General features: G+C 39.6%; 1 protein-coding gene across 4 annotated transcripts in view; it reads right to left on the bottom strand.

Moving 5' to 3' along the window:
* Positions 1-488: 488 nt before the first annotated feature.
* The window catches only part of CCDC80 (coiled-coil domain containing 80), a 101,042-nt gene continuing 77,547 nt past the window's right edge, over positions 489-23,983 (bottom strand). For all 4 annotated transcript variants that reach the window (XM_086406525.1, XM_086406547.1, XM_086406552.1 and 1 more), the window contains 5 exons: positions 14,021-14,157; positions 12,121-12,269; positions 4,234-4,337; positions 1,717-1,797; positions 489-998 (listed from right to left, as the gene is read on the bottom strand). In XM_086406525.1, the coding sequence (XP_086262651.1) occupies positions 652-998; positions 1,717-1,797; positions 4,234-4,337; positions 12,121-12,269; positions 14,021-14,157 (818 nt within the window). In that variant the 3' untranslated portion in view covers positions 489-651. The remainder of the gene's footprint in view (positions 999-1,716; positions 1,798-4,233; positions 4,338-12,120; positions 12,270-14,020; positions 14,158-23,983) is intronic.

The raw sequence follows: 23,983 nt of genomic DNA, 5'->3' as shown, positions 1-23,983 counted from the left end.
AAGAGTCAAGGTTTCCCATGTTGGGAATTCCATGGTACCTGATGGAACTCTGAAAGTGTCACCTTTAGCTGCACAGCCAGTTCTGGAGGTGATTGAGGGTTTCCTTTCCCCTGACACTAAAGAGAAACAGGGTAGGAAGTAGCTATGGTAACAAAGTGGAGTTTGGTACTTGCCCTGGCTTTGGAAGTCAGTATCACTGGACTCCTCTGGTATCAAGCTTCAGGAAAGAAACTCACAGTATAAAGCAGAGCCATCTTAATCATTTTTAGACTGACATTTCAAAAGGGTTAAGACGCTATCTGCTCTGTCTGTTCCATCTGCTCAGATGTTTATTTGAAAACATCTGTGCTATGATCTTTAACAATCCTAGTTTTCACTTACCAGTTAATACTTTTTAAAAAGTAAAACAGAGGTATAAATACTTATTCTCCAGTTAGAGAAGCAATTCTTTTGAACATCTTTATGATTTAAGGTCTCTTGACAACTCATGAGTAGGCAAAATGTTGCTATTTATTTAATCTTGGAAGAACACTGAAAGAAAAAGGCAGGGAGTGCAGGCAGTGTGGAAGAACTCTCCTTTATGTAGCTGGCCACATGTGACTTTAACAGTTGCAGGGGAAACTGGCTGGGGCTAAGGTTACATATTTCTGTTCAGTAAGGATATCCATGGTGGTAACTCTCATGATGACGGTAGTCATCCTGGTAACCATCCTGGTATCCTTGATGGTAACTATGGTAACCATAGCCTGCATACTCATCTTCTGGACAGCGCATCCCCAGTGACTGCTGAATGGCCATTTCCTGTCTCCGGAGTTGCATCGAATCAATTAAATCGTACACAATCACCATGGACCACATTGGGGAAGGATACCAGGATTTCACATTCCCATCTTTTCCAACTAGAAGCATGGAGAAGTACTCTGGGCTCACTTGGAAATAGTTGCGTATGTCTTTCACCAAATGGGCTGGTACATCTTCTCGCTCCACAACAGAGCTCCCTAGAATAGGATTAGAAAAGTTGTTAGTGGATTAAAGAGGCAACACTGAGGAAAGCATCAAGTAAGAAGAAATCACTGTGAGAACAGAGAAAGGACCCAAGGATCTATTCTCTACAGCTTAAAAATCCAATTTAAGAACTTTGCTGGTCTTTCTACTAGTAATGAAATGTTCCTGCTATTCTACAACATGGGTCACATTTTCAGGCAAATGTCTCTTGACAGAAGTGTTATAAAATATAAAACCAGTTCCTTTATTTAATCCTTGCAAGATCAACTGCCACATCAAGATCAACTCTGACATCCCTTGTTCACTGACATGGCAGGAAATATTTCATTTCTCGTGCCTTATAAAACTACCACAAGAATTAAATGAGATAACATGGGTGAAAATGCTTTGTAAGCCAATAAAGCCCTATGCAGACACAAAAGAATTACATATCTCTATTAAGAAATGAATATCTTTGCTGTCACTTGTGAATGGTTTTTTAATAAAAACAGTATGAGTGCTTATGCTCCCCTTCCCATTCTTATACACACATTCTGTGTATACATACATTCTCACACCCATACACACACACACAGGCATGGGGCACACACCAGGAGGGAGCATTTAGTGACCTTTCTTCAACTGAGGGTACATCCACTGCTTACATATGAATTAATATAACTTAACTGAACTTATCAGTAGTTGATACTCTTTAAAGTAACAAAATTTTACCATTAATCGGGAACAGCTCTAAAACGCCCCCTACTTCCTCTCCAACACCTAAAAGCTTCAGAACCGTTATGTGGCGCAGACCTGAGAGAAAAAAGAAAGCCATAGAATCTGTAGTAAGTCTTTTGCTTCCAAAGACTGGATATCTGACAATTAAAATCTCAAGTTTTAAAAGAGTATAAAACATAACCTGATTAGGTAAAATAAGTCATTAAAATTTTTTTCCATAAAAAATGCATTTAAACATTTATAAAATCTTGAAAAGAGACTAATTGCAGATTTTAGGATTAATAACAGGGTCAAATGTGGTTTAGTTTTGTTTTTGCAGATTGGAAAAGGATTTGCTCTTAAACTGTGATTCTCACTCTATTAAATGACAAAACAAAACTGAAGCCATTGGAACTTTAAAATATCTGAGATGATCTAAGCTGGTTCTGGAAAAAAGTCACGGCTGATGTTATAACAGCTTACATGGATAATTTAATTTTCTCTCAAAGAAAAGACTACAGAGCGAGCCAATGTGATTGTTGAAGAAATTGTTCTGGCTTCCTCAAACGAAAGTTTGTCTGCTCAGTGGGCGGGTTTTTATCCCTTTTTTAGAAGACTCAAAGGGGTGGCACTGAGGGAAGCACAGCTTGCTTCCCGCCCACCCTCAGCTCAAGTTTCAGGAAAGGAAAGAAGGTCACGCTGTGATAGCTTGCTGGAATTCTTTTGAAGATGAAGCCCTTATGAAAAGATTCAGGAGAAAGAACATAGGAAGGCAAGGGGGCTGTAGAGTCATCCTATTTAGAGTTCATGGTTTTAGACAAAATCCGAGCCTAGTCACAGTAGTAACTTGAAACTATTAATAATAAATATGATTGCTGACAGTTTTGATTGTCCAGGAGAGAAAACTAAAAGCCACTATGGAGGGCTCTTCTAAAGAAGAGCTGAAATTCAGGCAAAATGCTATTCCAAAAAAATTTTATGGGCTTTACTCTTCTCTCAGAGAAGTGAAGCATTTCTGTTCTGCATGTTAAGTCATGTTTTCAAAAGGGAAGATCATGAATTTAATTATCCCTTTAAAACATGACTTGTTCACATTTCCTATCTACTACAAGAGTTTGACTTAGACTCTTTGTGTAGTGATTCAAAATGAAACATCACCTAATAGCTGCTGCAAAGATGTCTTTAGAAAATTAGCAAGCCATGATCTTATTTATATATTCATATCATGGAGGGTCATTAACTGCTCTAAGAACTTCTGTCTTACCCACCACTGTTGGTGGCTATTAATAATTTAAAGTATGCCTAAAAATACTGGCACAATCAAATCTTCCTTACATATGTTGATATAAATTTTTAAAGCATTAATCTTGATAATAAGAGTATAAATAAACATTTACAAATTTTCTAATTATCCTTACTGTTATAAGCTTGTTTTCTGCCTTTTTTTGTTATTATTTTACATCTTAAAACTGAAATGTATTTATTATTTATAGGTACCTGGTCATAGCAAGGACCCAGTCTCTGTTAATGTTTTACAAAACTTATACAACCACCCCTCCCTTTTATAAATTAAACACAGTTTTATAGCTAATAAATGATTCTTCTTCCTAATAGAAATATCAAAATAATGTGGATTCATCTATGTTCCAATTATGAAGTTTTAAATATGTGGCCACTAGCTACTTTCCACCTCTCTACTGACTCTCTACTGACACCTCTGCAGAGGTGTATCTTAAATAAAATTTTTGTAGTGATTCCAACTTTTGAAATTACCATTATCTCTCTGGTTCAACATTGAACTTATTAATAATGTTCTATATATTGTGCATTTCCTTTCTATATGTACTTATTCAGAATAGTATTTGCCCTTTCTGACCACTAGAATAATAATGTTTGGTATAGAAAGCATACATTAGTTTTCAAAACACTGAGCAATTCACTGCAAATAATGATAGTAATAATAAACAGCGTTTCTTTTTGACCTACTTGTCTTAAAGCATAAGGCACTGTTTAACAAATCTTGCTGTCTTCCTAGTACTTAGTTAGAGATCAAAATCCTTTCAAAGGGACTGGTAATATAGTACAGTGAGGTTCAATTCATTAATTAATTCTCAAAGCCATTCCTGTCTTACAAAAAATACTTAAATCTATGGAAAAGTACTCAGTGTTGGTACCTAATTATTACCTAAGTAATTGATGATATCTGAGTTTTATGATCTTGAGACAAATTTTTTAAAAGCAAATAAGAAGACACATAATACAGATCACTGTAAGTAAAGCAGCAGGTATTTTCAAACATTTCAATAAAAAACCTGAGAGGGCAGAATATTGAAAAAAGAAAAAAGAAAAACAGACCCCAGTTGACTAAGATTCCAGTCTGAAAGCAACTTTATCCTCAATATAACTGAGTAAGTGTCTGGGAATCTACAGTCTGGGCTGGGGAATATTTGGATGACCTAAGCTTCTGTGTTCCATTTTAGACCAGGAAGAGAGTGGTATGGGAAAGCAGTGATGACGAGGCTTCCCACTCACCAAAATTGCATGCCTGGCCACTGAGGGCAGAGAGCTGCTGTGAATAGGCCCAGTCTTCATCATTAGGGGCCGAGATCACCAGCAACCGCCTCCTCCAACGGAACCTGGAAAAGAAGTAGAAGACCACAATTACCGCTTCAAACAATAGAGGCCAGTGTGAAAAAGCAGAGGAACGTCGACTGTCACTTTTTTCCTGTGCCTCAAATAAAAAAACAGTAACCTTAGAAATATTTCATAGCTCCTCAAAGCCTAACATTAAACTGTATTACCACATTTCGTGCACTTTTTCCTTTATAACTTCATGGTCTGCCTATTGTAGCATTTGCATGATGTGTCAGGCATGAGTCTGGTCACCATGCCTGATGAGGTCACTTAGGGAGAGAAGAAATTCTCAGATACAATGAAAAATAGCTGAAATTGTTTGTCAGATTATAGCAACAGAAATAAAGGAATTAGAAAATAACTGAAGAAAACTGAAGTTCTGGTCCAGTTCTCTCCGGTTTGGCAGGGATGGTGGTGGTGGTGGTGAATATGGACAGGAAATAGTACAGAAAAAAAAAAAAAACTGAATTTTAAGTAGATGGCAGTGACAGTAAGAAGGAAAATAGAAAAGTGTCTCAAAGGGTCAAGCAAGGTTCCTGGAAAAATAAAGCTCTATGTACCTTCCTCAGTAGCCAGTGGTTCTTCCAGAGACAAATGCTAGTTCTAAGATGTACCCTATCATCACAGTAAGAACCATCACTTATAGAGTACCCCTAAGAAGTAGAATGGAGCTAAACCTACAGTCATAGGATTTTAGAATGTATAGTGAACTTCTTCCTATTCTTATAGTTCCAACATAATTGGGCAGTGGAAAGAGCTTTTGTCTTGTAGCCGAGAAACTTGATCTATATTTTCTCACTGCTACATTTTTTGGGTTCCTTGAGCATGTCACTCTATTCATCTAAGTCATAGTTTTTCCTTAGCTTTAGAATCAAAAAGAGTATTGCCTCAAAGAGGTGTTATAAGAATTAAACTCTAGGGACTTCCCTGGTGGTCCTATGGCTAAGACTCCACACCCGCAATGCAGGGGCCTGGGTTTGATCCCTGGTCAGGGAACTAGATCCCACATGCCACAGCTAAGAGTTCACATGCCGTAACTATACATTCAGAGTACTGCAACTAAGACCCAGGCAGGCAAATGAGTAAATATTTTTTTAAAAAAAAGAATTAAACTTGGAAATCCATCAATGTAAGTTATCCATGTGTTGGTGTAGATAGTGACAGTGTCTTAGTCTGCAGGCTTTAGATTTAGAACTTTGTCTGACAGATGGATAATGTCCATTGTCCATTAACAGATCTTGGACATTATCTATCATGATGCCATATGATAATCGATTTAATCCTCAGGTTTGTATATCATTTCGTAGCTCGCTTTCACGTGCACAACACGCATTCCTCACTGGAGGGCTTCTCTGGTGGCTCAGTGGTAAAGAATTGGCCTGCCAATACAGGAGGCATGGGTTCTATCCCTGATCCAGGAAGATCCCACGTCCTCCAAGAAACTGAGCCCATGCACCACAACTGCTGAGCCTGTGCTCTAGAGCCTGGGAACCAAAACTCCTGAGTCCACATGCCCTAGAGCCCATGCTCCCCAACAACAGGAGCCACTGCCATGAGAAGCCCATGCACCACAGCTAAAGAGTAGTCTGTGCAGCAACGAAGACCCAACACAGCCAAAAATAAATAAGTAAATAAATAATAATTTAAAAACAAAAACCATCCATTCCTCAGTGGAGTTCATCGAGGGCATAGCTTGCTTTCCCCATTTTGCAGATAAAAAACAAGGTTTAGAGAAGTGAAGTGACTTGCCTAACCAGTAAATCTAAGACGTGGTACCAAAATTCAGATTTCTCTAACTCCTGGTCCAGTGCTTTCCCTGGTCTACCCCTCTCAGAGGAGCTAATGCTTGCAGGCACTGTCAGGGTCCCTCAGGGGATATGAAGGAGAGAGGGTGTGCATCCAGAGAGAGGCTGAGTGCAGTTGTCTCCAAGTCCACCTTCACTGGAGAAAGGGCTTTTGCTTTCTGCCTTCAGTGTTGCTGACTGCAGGGTGTCAGTGCACTCAAGGAGCCAGAAGCCAGTTGATTATATTCATGGCTTCTCTCCCGGTGCCCCTTCTAGCCTCTCAGTGAACAGGAGAGTTTTCAATCCCAAAGAAAATGGCCTCTTGGGGGAACAGTGGTTTGGGTGAATGAGAGAAAATGATAGTCTGATGAAATACAACCTCTGAATGGACGCCTTAGCAAGACTCGCCAAGAGTTGCTTGCTGTGACATTACGTTAGCTTCCTCCGCTTGTTTTTCTTCAAAGGGAAAGAAAAACTTAAATCTCCACTGAGGATAGAAGATGAATGTATCTGGCACAAAGGAGGGGAGAGGAGAGTCTGAGACTGTCCGAGCTTTCCTGGGAAAGGGAACAGGACTGTTGTTGCATCACAGAAGACGGTCTCCTGTGCTTTCCCTGGTTCCTTAGGAGGCCTGCCAGACCAGCTTCCCCCATCCCCACCCTTTCCCAGCCAGCACCCACACCAGGCCAGCTTTTCTGGCCCCCATACAGAGCTGCAGGTATCCTGGAGGGAGCTATTTTGGGTGAGGTCTATTTTGGCTTGTTTACCTGTGTGCACCACTGAATGCTGTCGGGTTACAGAAGGCTGGGATCTGAGGCTTGTGGCAGACACAACGGAGAGAGGGTCGTTTCCCCTAAGTGGTGATTCTTTATCCCACAGACCTTCATTTTAAGATCCAAGGCCCCAGCTCCCAGCCCTAAAGGAACAACTGTTAATAGAACTACTTCTGTGGAAGTAAGAAGAGATGTGAATGTGGCCCAGATACTTACTTTGACAAATGTTTTTTTTGTCACTTTAGTGTCAGTAAATAAAAGCTACAAGCTATGTATGTATTTGCTTTTCTTAGCTGGCATTCCCAAATTAGTGCGCATGTGCCCACTCTTTGGGGCTTCTGTCTTAGAGAAAGATAATTATAGCCTGAACCAGATGAGTGTCACTAAAGACCAGACTGGCTTCAGAGTCTGGTCAGCTGAAACCAGGCTGTGTAGACCCACCAACTCAGCAAATTTGAAGGAAAATTCCCATTTGGATACTAGTTTATTTATAGAGCTTTATATAGAAAAGAAAGAAAAAAATTCAGTTCTCTTTGCTTGGGTTTCAGTTCTGAAATGTGTTTATTAAGTCTCCTCTTTAGATTTAAGGGACTAGATCTGATAGAGTGCCTGATGAACTATGGATGGAGATTCGTGACATTGTACAGGAGATAGCGACCAAGACCATCCCCAAGGAAAAGAAATGCAAAAAAACAAAATGGCTGTCTGAGGAGGCCTTACAAATAGTTGAGAAAAGAACAGAAGCGAAAAGCAAAGGAGAAAAGGAAAGATATAAGCATCTGAATGCAGAGTTCCACAAAATAGCAAGAAGAGATAAGAAAGCCTTCCTCAGCGATCAATGCAAAGAAATAGAGGAAAACAACAGGATGGGAAAGACCAGAGATCTCTTCAAGAAAATTAGAGATACCAAGGGAACATTTCATGCAAAGATGGGCTCGATAAAGGACAGAATTGGTCTGGACCTAACAGAAGCAGAAGATATTAAGAAGAGATGGCAAGAATACACAGAAGAACTGTACAAAAAAGATCTTCACACCCCAGATAATCACGATGGTGTGATCACTCACCTAGAGCCAGACATCCTGGAATGTGAAGTCAAGTGGGCCTTAGAAAGCATCACTATGAACAAAGCTAGTGGAAGTGATGGAATTCCAGTTGAGCTATTTCAAATCCTGAAAGATGATGCTGTGAAAGTGCTGCACTCAATATGCCAGCAAATTTGGAAAACTCAGCAGTGGCCACAGGACTGGAAAATGTCAGTTTTCATTCCAATCCAAAAGAAAGGCAATGCCAAAGAATGCTCAAACTACCGCATAATTGCACTCATCTCACACGCTAGCAAAGTAATGATCAAAATTCTCCAAGCCAGGCTTCAGCAATACGTGAACTGTGAACTTCCAGATGTTCAAGCTGGTTTTAGAAAAGGCAGAGGAACCAGAGATCAAATTGCCAACATCCGCTGGATCATGGAAAAGCAAGAGAGTTCCAGAAAAACATCTATTTCTGCTTTATTGACTATACCAAAGCCTTTGACTGTGTGGATCACAATAAACTGTGGAAAATTCTGAAATAGATGGGAATACCAGACCACCTGACCTGCCTCTTGAGGAATCTGTATGCAGGTCAGGAAACAACAGTTAGAACTGGACATGGAACAACAGACTGGTTCCAAATAGGAAAAGGAGTACATCAAGGCTGTACATTGTCACCCTGCTTATTTAACTTATATGTAGAGTACATCATGAGAAATGCTGGGCTGGAAGAAGCACAAGCTGGAATCAAGATTGCCAGGAGAAATATCAATAACCTCAGACATGCAGATGACACCACCCTTATGGCAGAAAGTGAAGAGGAACTCAAAAGCCTCTTGAAGGTGAAAGAGGAGAGTGAAAAAGTTGGCTTAAAACTCAACATTCATAAAACTAAGATCATGGCATCTGGTCCCATCACTTCATGGCAAATAGATGGGGAAACAGTGGAAACAGTGTCAGACTTTACTTTTTGGGGCTCCAAAATCACTGCAGATGGTGATTACAGCCATGAAATTAAAAGACGCTTACTCCTTGGAAGGAAAGTTATGACCAACCTAGATAGCATATTGAAAAGCAGAGATATTACTTTGCCAACAAAGGTTCGTCTAGTCAAGGCTATGGTTTGTCCAGTGGTCATGTATGGATGTGAGAGTTGGACTGTGAAGAAAGCTGAGCACTGAAGAATCGATGCTTTTGAACTGTGGTGTTGGAGAAGACTCTTGAGAGAGTCCCTTGGACTGCAAGGAGATCCAACCAGTCCATCCTAAAGGAGATCAGTCCTGGGTATTCATTGGAAGGACTGATGTTGAAGTTGAAACTCCAATACTTTGGCCACCTCATGCAAAGAGTTGACTCATTGGAAAAGACCCTGATGCTGGGAGGGACTGGGAGCAGGAGGAGAAGGGGATGACAGAGGATGAGATGGCTGGATGGCATCACTGACTCGACGGACATGGGTTTGGGTAGACTCCAGGAGTTGGTGATGAACAGGAAGGCCTGGTGTGCTGCGGTTCATGGGATCACAAAGAGTCAGACACGACTGAGTGACTGAACTGAACTGACCTGAACTGAACTGAATACTACTAATAACCAATGTTTATTAATTACTTGCTTTGTGCTAAGTTCTAGGCTATTATTACCTTTAATATTGAATTTACCTTTCATAATGATCTTAAGAATAGATAAACTTATTATCTCCATTTTGCAAATGAAAAAACTAAATCCCAAAGAGATTAAGCAGTAAGTCCAAGGTCACACAGCTGATAAGTGGAAAACCAGGAATCAACTTCAGGGTTGTCTTAATCATGCCTTTAAGTAATATACTATCCCACTTTAATTTTTAAGATCAATGATAATTATCAGCACAATGATTCCATGAGTTGTGACCATAAGTCATAGATAGCCATAGGACATCTAAATTATAATCATAGGCCATTCTGAATATCCATAAGAAATGTATATTCCTGAAACAGCAGTGAATATCAGAACTTGTAGCCTTTTACACTGGAAGGAAAATACATTTGCTTGTGTGTTGTAGGACCTCATCTAGTTCAAAAGACTTTAGATGCAAAATACGTATAATTTCTTAAGAATAAAAAAAAATGCAAATGCAAATCAGTGATCAACTTGAACGAGCACTGCAAGCTTTGTGAGTGAACAAAAGTGAGATAATGCCAGCTTTTCCTTTGAAGTTTTGAAACCCGTGACATTGTGATTATAAAAAGAACCTTTGCCCGGAAATGGCACGAATAATTCATCATAATGTCTGGAACTGCAGGTCTCGTGGCTGGCCTAAATCCTGATTTTTAAATAATACCAATGAGCTAGATGATAACTGTCTGCTTTACAGATCAGGCTATCTGAGTTTAATGGGTTGGTTCAATGGGTATACATCTTTCAGTCCTGGAAGATTTAGAATTAAGAAGAGGAAGTTTGGAAAGAATCAAAATTATAGTAATAATATATTTTTCTAAGAAGGATCCTGATTTTCTTTATGAATTTATGTTCTTGTGAAACTTAAGAGTATCTGGCTTGAAATGATAGCCTTGAAACTCCAAACTAGGAAGTGTGATTGAGTACGTGGTTTAGTGGTTTAGTTGTATGGTTTTAGGTTGAAATCTTACTAAGCATATACAGTTATTGGAACATTTGAGAAAACTTCACTGTATTTACTACATTAACTTATTAAATTTATGGATCATTTAAATACTCAGAAAGATTGTGCTTATTTCAAGCAATTGAAAGAAATATGGTAAATGTAAAATGACTGTTTTGACACCCAAAACTCTGTCTCCAAGATTTGATTTGGCACCGGTGCAAAGAGGTCGAGCTTTCAGCATTATTGACACTAACTCAGTGATGAAAGTTATTTGATCTCCATTAGCCTCAGTGGTCTCCATTAGTGTGAGAATAGTTACACTATTTAGATCATGGGATTGTTGTGAAACAACAGGAAGGAAGATGAAGTGCTTGGCACAAAAGGTGATTACGGCAACACTGGAGTGGAGGTAGGGCTACTTGCTCTTGTTATTCTCATGGGTGAGAGATTTTTAAGGCAGGTTAATTGGAAGCATAGGGACAACATATCTGCTGCTGCTGCTGCTAAGTCACTTCAGTCGTGTCTGACTCTGTGCGACCCCATAGACGGCAGCCCACCAGGCTCCCCCATCCCTGGGAATCTCCAGGCAAGAACACTGGAGTGGGTTGCCATTTCCTTCTCCAATGCATGAAAGTGAAAAGTGAAAATGAAGTCACTCAGTTGTGTCCAACCCCCAGCGACCCCATGGACTGCAGCCTTCCAGGCTCCTCCATCCATGGGATTTTCCAGGCAAGAGCACTGGAGTGGGGTGCCATTGCCTTCTCCAGACAACATATCTAGAAAATTATAAACTGAAAACTTGGATGAATGGTGAGTCCTGTGCTCTTTAAAACGCATCATGATGTTATTTCCTAAGAGACCCAAGCTTCCCGAATCTAGAGGAATTCAGATTATCTATTTCCTAATCATAGAATTTTTGCTGCTGTAGGTGAAATTTCTGCATCCCTGCACCCCTTAAAGTCCCAAATATCTGTAGAATTTTCATCCATCATGAGAGAAGGGATGAAGAAGGGAAAAAGTAGAGTGATTTTTTTAAAAACACTTTTTTGTGTATGTACCGGAGTTTCTCTACAAGGGTTTTCAACAAACCACACTCCCCAAGGGATCAGGCATCTGGGTCAAGAGAATTTCTCCTTTTAAGGTCTTAGTGGAACTTCTGTTGTTCTCTGCAGAGTTGGAAGGAAGCAGAAAATCAAGCAGTGTTCCAAATCCCATTTGGAACTAGAAAGGGCCCAATAAATATAAATACAATATACAAAGCCCCCCAAATTAACTGAATGAATTAACCCTCACAGAAAATCAGAAGTATGTATCAGTGTGCCAAAAAAAAAAAGCAGAAGAGAAAGAAAAGACTTATCCAAAGCCACCAAATCGACACTCAAGCTTGGATCTGATCCCAGCCAGCCTTGCAGCCAGAGCCACTTCCAACAGGACAAGAATAAGCCTACCGGGCAGAGTGCTGTGAAGCACAGACACTTCCCCTTCTCACAGGGAAGGTCACCCTGAACAGACACGTTCTGCTTTGTGTTTCTCTGGGGTTTCATTAGCTCACTCAGAACGCTCTCCTGCCTTCTTCCTAGGTGTCTCCAAAGATGTACCTGGATAGGAAGTTTTCCAGTGACTGCTTCTTGTCTTCCTTGCAAATGATGCCATCCTTCTTCTGCTTTTCCATGTCTTTGATTCGGGACTGGAAAGTATCGATCAAATCGAACACAGACTTCATTGCTATAGGCACCTCATAATATTGCTGTTGAAGGAAAAGTAAGAAGTATATAATGCATTAAAGGTGTTTCTTCCCTCTGTCCAAAGGGTGGAGAGCCTGGGAGAATTCATGGGAGCTCTGGGGAAAACAGAGCCTGGAGGGCTCATTCGTTTATAAACTCTCTCCTGCAATAGTACCTCTGCTGATGTTTTGAGGTTCTGAATCCATGAAACAACTTCCTTTACCTTCCATGAGGATTTCTTCTTAACTCTTTTTATTGGAAAGGGTCCATGCCTTCTTCACCACACATATCCTAGATTTACTTCCCTATCTCTGGAACTAACCTGGTTCCTGTTCATTACACGATTGGAAAGTCAGAAACTCTGTACCTAACACAAAAAATCAAATGCAAGAACATGTAAGAGTATCTGACCTCAGCAATAAAGGTAATTTTCCACCAGAAGGATGCCTGCTCTGTGGTCATCAGGAATCTACATGGGACGCCCCTAGTGGCCCAGGGTTAGTTAAGACTCCATGCTGCCAATGCAGGGGCTATGGGTTTGATCCTTGTTGGGGGAAGATTACACATGCCTTGTGGCACAACCAAAAAAGCAAATAAATAAATGAATAAACAATCTATATAAACTCTTTGTGATTCCCAGGGACTATTTTATTGAGTGAGCATTACTTAAAATTAGGTCATGTTTGCTAATGTATCCTCAGAAAAAAATTTTGGAAATCTAAGTTAAGGATAATGAAAATCAGTTTCCTGCCTCAAAGCTGTCTGGACTTAGAACAGCAACCTGAAATGGATTTGGGAGCTGGCTGAGCGTAATCAGCGTAAGCTAGAGAGAGAAGTCTGGACATGGCTTGGAGCTGTGCCCTCAATGGGACTTTAGTAAATCATGAAATGTGTAAGCTGGCAGACACCTTAGGGATCATCTAGTCCAACCTTTAACATTAGAGGTGGCAAAACACAAAAGCAGAATGAATTATTGAAGGGATCTCTCTCCAGATCCAGAAAAATGCTTCAGGCTGAACCAGGTATTCTAATAGCCCAGGAAGCCTTTTTCCTAAGGATTTTCATGTAAGCATGGGCTCTGGAACCAATCTGTGTGCATATGAAGTCTAACATTAACTGGGTGAAGTTAGGCAAGTTACTTAACGACTCTAGATTCCTGGCCTCTTTGAAACAAAGATAATACTTGTTATTTCTCTTAGAGGTTTGAGATGAGAATTGTAAACATCTGAGGTGAGTGCTTGGCATAATGAAAGAACTCAATAAAGTTAGTTATTATTGTTATTATTATTATTATGACTACATGGCATAATTTTTCATGGTTCAGAACTTTTGTCCCTATCATAGGAAGATATTGGGTGTAAAGCCCTACCGTCTTGCCCATGCTGAATCAGGAGATAAATTTCCAGGTTCTTCCAGAGTATGCCTATATTAAATCTGAGTTTTCTTAAAACAGAAGCTAAATGCTCTTCATTTTTTATCACCAGGGTCTGACACATCATAGCTATTCAACAAGTGTCTGGTGAATGCATGACTTTAATGTTACAGAAGAATTTAGTCTGAGTCAAGTAACTGAGCTACAGGGGGTCATCCAATCCAATATTTTCCATAGACCACAAATTCTAGAGGACAGTGGTAACTATTTGGACCATTTCCAAAATTTCCCATTTATGAAATAATTTGTGCTCAGTCATATGTGTAATAGACTCACTGATCCCCCCAAAATGAGTTTCTCTCTTAAGGAATGGCACTGACTATCCCAAACAGGAACCCATACCTTGACTCTGAGGTCCACGTCCGTGAGCACCATAAAGAAATCATTGTAGGTCATTCCATACTCCTTCCTCAGCTCGCTGATGAGATGCTGGTCTACCAAGTCCTCATCATCCACGACTCGCATAGGTTTCTCATTGTCTTAAGGCAAATGAAATGTGAATAAATATGGATGTGACCAGAAATCAGTGGGAACTAAAGGGTGGAGGATCTGAGCCTCCATCCCGAGTTAATCAGAACTGCTTTCATTAGTTGCACACATTCAAATAGTACTTTGTTTGAACCAATGTTTCCAAAGTGAACAAATATAGAAACAAATAAATAAATAAGCTCATTTTGAAAGTCACTCTTCCAAAGATGATCAAACCCCATCTCTGCCCACCCTGGTTATAGTGAATCAGAAGGAGCAATGTTCAAATGAAGCTACTGAGTCATTCCTGGAAGAAGACTGCCAACTCAATCTGGGGATGAGTCATTACTGTGACTTACCAGGGGAACAGACCCAGATTCTTTGCTTAAGCTTTATTTCACTTAAAATTTTATTTTAGTTTTAGTTATTTATTTAACTCTAAAATTGCTGTGTTCCTTCCTTTTATTAGAGCATTTTTTTGGGACACAGTGAACTGCGTCATTGCTATGTGTGTGTGTGTTAGTCACTCGGTCGTGTCCGACTCTATGCAACCCCATGGACTGTGGCCAGCCAGGCTCCTCTGACCATGGAATTCTCCAGTCATTGCCATAGAGAAAAATAAAAAGCCTATGTTCAAATCTGGTCATTTGACTCCAAAAAATCAATCTATTCATATGATAAATTTTGTAAGTGAATACAAGGTTAAGTAAAATGTTACCCAATTTATAGAAGTTCTTAATATTATATATATATATATATATTTCAAACATCAAGCCTGAGAACTACTATAATTCAGACTGGGTCCTGCAGGTGCCACTGGGTTAATGGGAAGTATGAACATGACAAACTATTAATACCATGCCTGGAAAACACTTGGAAGTAATAGAAGGGCTTATTTACTTCTTTCCTCCCATACAGGTCACAGTGCTTCCCTCAACCTTATTAAATTTTTTATTGGTAGAATAATCCCCTGTATTTAAAAAAAATTTACAAATGTTAAAGTTAGCAAATATGTAATAATAAATCTATTACAGAAGGAAATTTATTGGTTATTATCAACACTGTTACCCAATGAATAGTACTACAGTAGAAAAAAACACAATATTGTAGCTACAAAGCTTATGTAGCTAAGTATCACAGACTATTCTGCTTTTACTGATATAAAGGGGGCAATTATAATTTAGGTATTACTTTGGTTTACTTGATTAAGATTGTTGAAAGTATATAAGTAAGAAGCTTGATTCTCCCAAGTAGATCATAATGAGAGGGGAAAGAATACTATCATTAATAAAATATGTTAATTTAAAAGAATTGTTAGGTTCTTCATGCTGTTGGCTTTTGTTTAGTTTATCTATTGTGTAAAAATAGCAACTTGAAGAATAAAATATGAAGTATGATGTTGTTGCTGCTGCTGCTAGGTCGCTTCAGTCGTGTCCAACTCTGTGCGACCCCATAGACGGCAGCCCACCAGGCTCCCCCGTCCCTGGGATTCTCCAGGCAAGGACACTGGAGTGGGTTGCCATTTCCTTCTCCAATGCATGAAAGTGAAAGTGAAATCGCTCAGTCGTGCCCGACTTAGTGACCCTGTGGACTTCAGCCTATCAGGCTCCTCCATCCATGGGATTTTCCAGGCAAGAGTACTGGAGTGGGGTGCCATTACCTTCTCCGAAGTATGATGGTATTCTTGGTTAAAAGGAAATAAAGCAAAATAAAATACATCCATATGGGAATATACATAGGAAAAAGTCCAGAAGTACATAGAGCTAATAATAATAGTTATCTCTGGGGAGTGAGAAAAGGTGAGGTAGAAACTTTGTTTACTTTATGTGAGCCTATATTATTTAAATTTTAACAAGGAGCATATTTTATTTTGTGATTAATAATATTAATATCGGAGAAGGCAATGGCACCCCACTCCAGTACTCTTGCCTGGAAAATCCCATGGATGGAGGAGCGTGGTGGGCTGCAGTCCATGGGGTCGATAAGAGTCAGACATGACTTAGCGACTTCACTTTCACTTTTCACTTTCATGCATTGGAGAAGGAAATGGCAACCCACTCCAGTGTTCTTGCCTGGGGAATCCCAGGGATGGGGGAGTCTGGTGGGCTGCGATCTATGGGGTCGCACAGAGTCGGACACGACTGAAGCGACTTAGCAGTAGCAGCAGCATGATGATGAAGGAAATCATTAAAAAACTGATTTGTAAGCATCTTTAACAACTAATGTTCTGATTTTAACACTGTACAAATCAGATTTTATCTTGAACCTAGGAACTGCTATTTTTAATCCTCAACATACATTCATTTTTGCTTTTATTCATTTGAAACTTCTTATTAAATTTATCCAGATTCTGCCAAAGCTCTCTAGTCTTCGTCAAGGGTGACAGGGTTTAAAAGCAAACATTCCTTAGAATGCTAAGTCACTTCAGTCGTGTCCGACTCTGTGCGACCCCTTAGACGGCAGCCCACCAGGCTCCCCTGTCCCTGGGATTCTCCAGGCAAGAACACTGGAGTGGGTTGCCATTTCCTTAGAATACATCCTATAAATTGTCCACATGGTCCCAATCCAGCTAAAATGATTCATAGATCCAAGCCCATTTTGTGGGATTTGGTCATTTCACAGAATCTGCCCCTGGACCTAAGATCTTTGAGGAGGGACAGCAGGGAGGGTGAGCTCTGCTGTGTGCTGATGAGGACTGGCCCTATAAATGAAGCACTTGCCTAGTTTCTCACCCTTTAAGAACTCCAACTCCAAAAAGTCAGTGGTTAAATTCAGGTAGTAGTAAGTTTCTTCATGTATTTGTTTTTCCATGTCTGACTATAGACAGCAATGACACTGCAGAAAAATTCAGCTTCAAAGGCAACTTATTAAATACGAACTGTATGCCAGGCATTGTATCTAAAGCCTCCAGCTGTGACTGCTGCCTCTCTGTGATACCCATGGTTTCTCCTCCTCCTCCTTCTCATCCCTAAATTCAGGCCATTCCTCCAGTGTCCTGGGACAACTTCAGCTCTCTGTTTGCTTCAGGAGCTCCAAATCTGCTCTGGCAGTTTTTCAAAGTAGGATTCACTGTATACCTTCATCATGAGCACCTGGAGTGCATGTAAAATTACAATCCTTGGACCCAGATCTATCTGGCTCATGGCCCGAGGAGCACCAATCAGTTGTCTCAGGGCCAGGAACCAGACAATTAGGTAATACCCTACAGCCCCAAGCCTAACCAGCTGGGTGAACACCTTGTGTTTCCCATGGAAACCCCAATAATAACCATGGTCTAGGCTCTCTCTTCACTCTGGCTTCTGCTTCCTGACCAAAACTTGGTGTTCCTCCCATGACCTTGTGAGGTGTGGTGCAGTTTCCTCTTTGGGTAATGAATGAGTAATATATTCCATTTTCCTTTGACATTCTGACTTTGCTGCACCACCAGACCTTAATAAACCCTGTCCTGAAGTAATGCACAATGTAAATAAAACATACTTATAAGGCACTTAAAATATAATTATCCTATTCAAGAAGTCAATATAGACCAAAAATCTCTTGGTTGCATTTTGGATAAATCTGGAAGTAAAGACTCCAGCAGAGGCTGAATTGTTTTTAGTTGATAATGGATAAATTTAACTAACTTTGTTGTCAATCTGCTTGTTCCCTTCTGTTTTACTCTATGAGTGAGTTGTTTCCCTGCCTAGCACCCAGTTGTGGGATGAGTGAGTGACTGAATCGAATGAGTATGTGGCACTAGCCTGGCCATTTCTCATCTCAAAGCTGAAGGTTGCATTTGGTCCCTAGAACGAACAATTTGTCTTATCCATGAAGAATGTGTCCTGTCAGGGGCTTTTCTGTCCTACAGACTGACTACTAAACCTAAGAAGTTATTTGAAATTTATTTGAAAAATATGTGTAGAAATCTTTAGTGACTTCACTTAATTTACCAAATTAAGTTTGAATTCTCTCTCCTGGTATTTGAAATTATCTAAAATTGGGTGCCAATCTACATTTCTAGACCTCTCTTCCCTTCTCTCTGCCACTCAACTTTCTGCTCTAGACCAAATTTAACTGCAAATCAGAATCACTTGAGAAACACTTTTAAAACAAACTCCTGAACTCCACCCCCAAACTGGGTCAGTATCTTATAAGGAATACCTATAAATTGAGATTAAAAAGACCAACAACCCAATGGAGAAATAAGCAAAGGACACTAAAAACAAAATATAAAGTTGCCTGAAACATATGAAAAAAATCTTCAATCACATTTATAAAAAGAGAAATGCAACCCAATTCTATACCACACTAAGATACCATTTTTCACATACAGCATTGGCTAAAAACATTCACAAGTCTAATCATACATTCTGTTGAAGATGTTTGGAGATATGGACATTCTTACACATTTCTGGTGGTTTTGCAATATCATACAACTTACATGGAGAGAAATTTGGTGATATCTACCAAAGCTAGATACACTTTCCATTTGACCCAACAATCTTACTTCTCAGAATCTATTGTAAAGAAATACCCACATACATAGAGTGATATGTGTACAAGGTTAAGTCTGAAATTGTTTATAATAACAATATACTGAGAGCAATCCGAATGTTACTCAACAAGGGGAGTGGTTAAATAAACTATGGTAGAATCTCAGTATGACTTAATAAAGAATGAGAAAGATCTCTGTGTACTCATAAGAAAAGATCTCCGGGAAATACACTTAGGTGAAAAAAAAAAATACAAAACAGATATATAATATTTGTACCAGAGATCAAATTACCAACATCAGCTGGATCATAGAAAAACCAAGAGAATTCCAGGAAAACATCTACTCTGCTTCACTGACTATGCTAAAGTCTTTGATTGTGTGGATCATAACAAATTGTCGAAAATTCTTCAAGAGATGGAAATCCCAGACCACCTTACCTGTCTCCTGAGAAATCTGTATGCAGGTCAAGAATCAACAGTTAGAACCGGACATGGAACAACAGATTGGTTCCAAATTGGGAGAGGAGTATGTTAAGGCTGTATATTGTCACCTGTTTATTTAACTTATATGCAAAGTACATCATGCAAAATGCCAGGCTGGATGAATCACAAGCTGGAATCAAGATTGCCCAGAGAAATATCAATAACCTCAGATATGTAGATGACACTACCCTTATGGCAGAAAGCAAAGAGGAACTAAAGAGCCCCTTGATGAAAGTGAAAGAGGAGAGTAAAAAAGTTGGCTTAAAACTCAACATTCAAAAAAATTAAGATCATGGCATCTGGTCCCATCACTTCATGGCAAATAGATGGGGAAATAATGGAAACAGTGACAGACCTTATTTTCTTGGGCTCCAAAATCACTGCAGATGGTGAATGCAGCCATGAAATTAAAAGTGCTTGCTCCTTGGAAGAAAAGCTATGACAAACCTAGACAGCATATTAAAAAGCAGAGACATTACTTTTCCAACAAAGGTCCGTCTAGTCAAAGCTATGGTTTTTCCAGTAGTCATGTATGGATGGACCATAAAGAAAGCTGAGTGCAGAGGAATTGATGCTTTTGAACTGTGATGTTGGAGAAAATTCTTGAGAGTCCCTTGGACTCCAAGGAGATCAAACTAGTCAATCCTAAAGGAAATCAGTACTGAATATTCATTGAAAGAATTGATGCTAAAGTTAAAGCTCTAATACTTTGGTCACCTGATGTGAAGAATTGACTCATAAGAAAAGACCCCGATCCTGGGCAAGATTGAAGGCAGGAGGAGAAGGAAACGACAGAGGATGACATGGTTGGATGCCCTCACCAACTCTATGGACATGAGTCTGAGCAAGTTCTGGGAATTGGTAATGGACAGGGAAGCCTGGCATGCTGCAGACCCTTTGAGGCAAAGGGTCAATTTTTCAGATGCTTCTGTGGGGTCACAAAGAGTTGGACACGACTGAGCAACTGAACTGAACTGATTGGGTTCAGGATGGGGAACACATGTATGCCTGTGGCGGATTCATTTTGATATTTGGCAAAACTAATACAATTATGTAAAGTTTAAAAATAAAATAAAATTAAAAAAAAAAAAAACACAAGGAAAAAAAAAAGAAGGGAAAAAGAATAAGGAACTACTGGGTAGCACAGGGAACTGAATTCAATGTTCTGTAATAATTTGTAACAGAAAAGAATCTGAAAAAGAGTTTATAATTATATATACACGAATCACTTCGCTATACACCTGGAACTAATACAACATTGTAAATCAGCTATATTTCAACAAAAAAAAAATTTTTTTTTTCCTACTCAAGGTAATAAAACAATTTTCTGTTTAAAAAAGAGAAGGGGAATTATAGGTATCTATATTTATTTGTGTTTGCATAAAGAGGCCATTAAACAGATTAACAAGGAATCATAAATATTACTGTGCGAGCAGAGAATAATAAGGGTCAAGAATGGGTGTAAGACTTGTCTGTTAATGCCTTTTTATATAGTGTTTGACTTTGGAATCCAAAAAATGTATCATTTGTTTAAAAAACTGAATAAAAACAAAAAGTACTTTTGATAGAGTCATCATCTATCAAAAAAAATCTACTCAGTTTCAAGGCTCTTCCTTTAAATCCACTCCCTTTTCAAAACTCTGTGATACATACAATACTGTGATAACTGCAACTGGATAAGCTTGTCCCTTCACACATTCTTCAAGCGCTTGTTTTATACACTTGACTTATCAGGCACTTTTAACCCCTTGCTTGTCAGGGGTTGATCTTGACAGCGATAAGCTTGATGTTAGAGGCAGTGCAATGGGTGATGACACAAGTTAGGGGACAGAGTGATAATCAAAACCTGAACAAACAGAGAGGGACACCAAAGGCATTGTTTGGAAGTCTGATCACTCACCCAGCCTTGTCTCCTAGCACAGAATGGCAGGGTCTAGAGAAGGCAGCTGCTAGGCATTGTCACCACTGAAGAAGGGAGGAATTGGGACAAAGGGTCAATTTTTCAGATGCTTCTGTGGGGAAGCAGTATTTCTGCCTTGTTATGGATCCAGATGATTGTGAGGTTGTCCATAAAGGACAATTCTCAACAGGATCAAAGACAGAGTATTATAGGCTGAAATGGATTCTATCAGACTCAGGTATAAAAGTTACTCCAGAGACTCACCTAGAAATTCCCTACTCATATGAATAAGGAATCAGTACTGCCTCTCCTTGTTGCCACATTCCACTTCCACCAACTCTTCCTCCTTCCTTTTTTCCTTCCTTTAGAAGAAGCTATCAAAAAATTGTCTTTCCCCCCGCAAAAATGTCCTATGTTTTAGCTCTTAAAGTTTAGTGATCAATACCAGCGTCAAAAATATTTTTCACCTATATATTTTGCTAAGCATATAAATATACATATATGAAAGAAAGTGAAAGTGAAGTCGCTCAGTCCTGTCCGACTCTTTGCGACCCCATGGACTGTAGCCTATCAGGCTCCTCCGTCCATGGGATTTCCCAGGCAAGAGTGCTGGAGTGGATTGCCATTTCCTTCTCCGGGGATCTTCCGACCCAGGAATCAAACCCGGGTCTCCCACATTGCAGGCAGACGCTTTACCGTCTGAGCCACCAGGGAAGCATCTATACATATATACATGCCCGCTATGTTTTCCTCCCTCTTCTCTTTTCATTCTGTAATAAAATGCCTTTAGCCAGCAACTCCTTCCCACCTGACAAACTTCCTCTATAATCCATCCTCTTAGCATAGACACCAATATTCCTATTTCAAATTGATATTTTAAATATGTCTGACAATTAAGAATGCCTTTATGTGTTAGGTCACTCTATATTTTATCTTAAAAATTTTTTTTTCTTTATTTTTAATTTGTGTGTTTGTGTGTGTGTGTATGTTAGGTCATTCTAAACCCTCACATTTAATATACTCTGGACTGCCAAAACTGGATAGGCTTCTTCTGCATTGGAATTTGCTTAAGAATGAATAACTTTCATTAGGCTAATGACTGAAATCTTAACTCTTCCTGGTGTTTGTAGGTCCATCACGTATAATTCAAATACATTTAGCAAGATGGACCAGCTGGTGAGTACAGCCTACACTGTAGCTGGATGTGGGCCTTTGTTTTTAAGGCCCCGTAAAAGTCTGGAAGAGTAGAGAGTGCTTGATTTATTTTTAAGGAAAGTAAGGCCATCTGATAGATTTCCAACTGAAAATCGGTCAAGGCTGGAGATTGGTTTACTGAGACCATGGCGCATGCCAACTTCTATTTTCTCATGGCTGACTCCCAGTCTTGGCTGAATGCATTACAGCCTTTCCCATAAGGGTAACCTGGGACATGACACAAGGAGAGACAGGCCTTCCAGGAATTAGATGAGGAACAAAATCAAAGGCCCCCCAAATCATGTCCAAGCTGCCATTCAATGAGTGGCAAACACCCAAATCACAATACCTGACTTCCAATAAGGCAGAAAAGAAAATCTTCATCCTCTACAGTTCATATTCAATCCAGATGTCTAAAAGACAGCAGGATTCATGCTAACATGTTGCCAAGGCAGCACCAGATGTTTGTAGCAGTTAGGACCATGCACAGGTCGAGGTGGAAGACATAATGATTTTTCCAAACTTCTCTGAAATAAGGATCGAGAATTCTTTGTGTGAGTTGATGGGTGACACATTTGCCACCAGGAACACCTGGTGGAGGAAGCCTTTCATCACCAGCCAGCAAGTCTCTGTAATGGATTGTATGCCTACTTCCTCTCAAGACATCTGGATTATAATCAAGCTCACTGGCTCCTGCTACCATTTGACAATACTGGAAGCCAAAGGTTGACTCCCAGTTAAGCACCAAATATGTGGCTTTGCAGTATTAGTCTCTAGGCCTTCAGTTTTGTCACCGACAGGATTAATGCAGCCTGACCCTGAGGAGCAGCTGTGAGGATTCCTTGTTAATGAGCAGAAAGCAATTACAAGTATTTTTCAATTATAGTGCTCTAGGCCCTCTGACAGCTCATTGACCACAGTAACAGCATTAAATCCTCATCATCACCTATGAAATGCATATAACCATGTTCTAAGCTGAGACTTAGGAAGTAACTTGCTCAAGATGATGATAAAGATGATAAAGCTCAGTCGTGTCCGAATCTTTGCGACCCCATGGACTGCAGCCTGCCAGGCTCCTCTGTCCAAGGGATTTTCGAGGCAAGAATACTGGAGTGGGTTACCATTAACTAGCTCAAGGTTACATGCAAATACATTGTGACTGTGGATTTGAACCTCTTTGACTCTAGAACCTCTTTTGTGTCTTTTGCCTGTATAGTTATTGGTTGTTGTTGGTAAGAACACTCTCTCTTTTTGTTCTCCTTGAAAAACATATGCATTGTAAGGGGAATCTTCCTGACCCAGGGGTAGAACCCGGGTCTCCTGCATTGCAGGCAGACTCTTTACCATCTGAGCCACCAGGGGCTCCTAAGACATTGGAAAGGATGCTATTTATTTTCCTTTTGAACTATCTCAGGGAAAAATGAGCTAATAAAAATAGAGAATGCACAGCTGAAACTTCATACCCAAATAAATTAGGGAGACCTGCTGGCCAACACTGTATCTATAGTAAATAATACTGTATTGCACACTTAAAAATTAGTTGAGGATAGATCTCACACTAAGTGTCTTTACAAAAGTAAAAAAATATATATGATTTAGAAAGCTAGACTATGTTAAAAATCAACTGACATTATCATGACTTAATTACAATGATACATGTTCATAGCACTAAGAGTATGTGACAGAAAAATCCATGAAGTAACATGTTATATTTAATGAAGTTAAATGTTAATTAATGGAGGGACTTCCCTGGTGATATAATGGTTAAGATCCTGTACTTCCACAGG

The sequence above is a fragment of the Bos grunniens genome, chromosome 1, assembly GCF_055505025.1.
Source record: "Bos grunniens cultivar Pamir isolate PY7600 chromosome 1, Bosgru_T2T1.0, whole genome shotgun sequence".
Lineage (NCBI taxonomy): Eukaryota > Metazoa > Chordata > Mammalia > Artiodactyla > Bovidae > Bos > Bos grunniens.
Note: the sequence above shows the minus strand (reverse complement) of the source record. Positions and strands in the feature narration are given on the sequence as shown.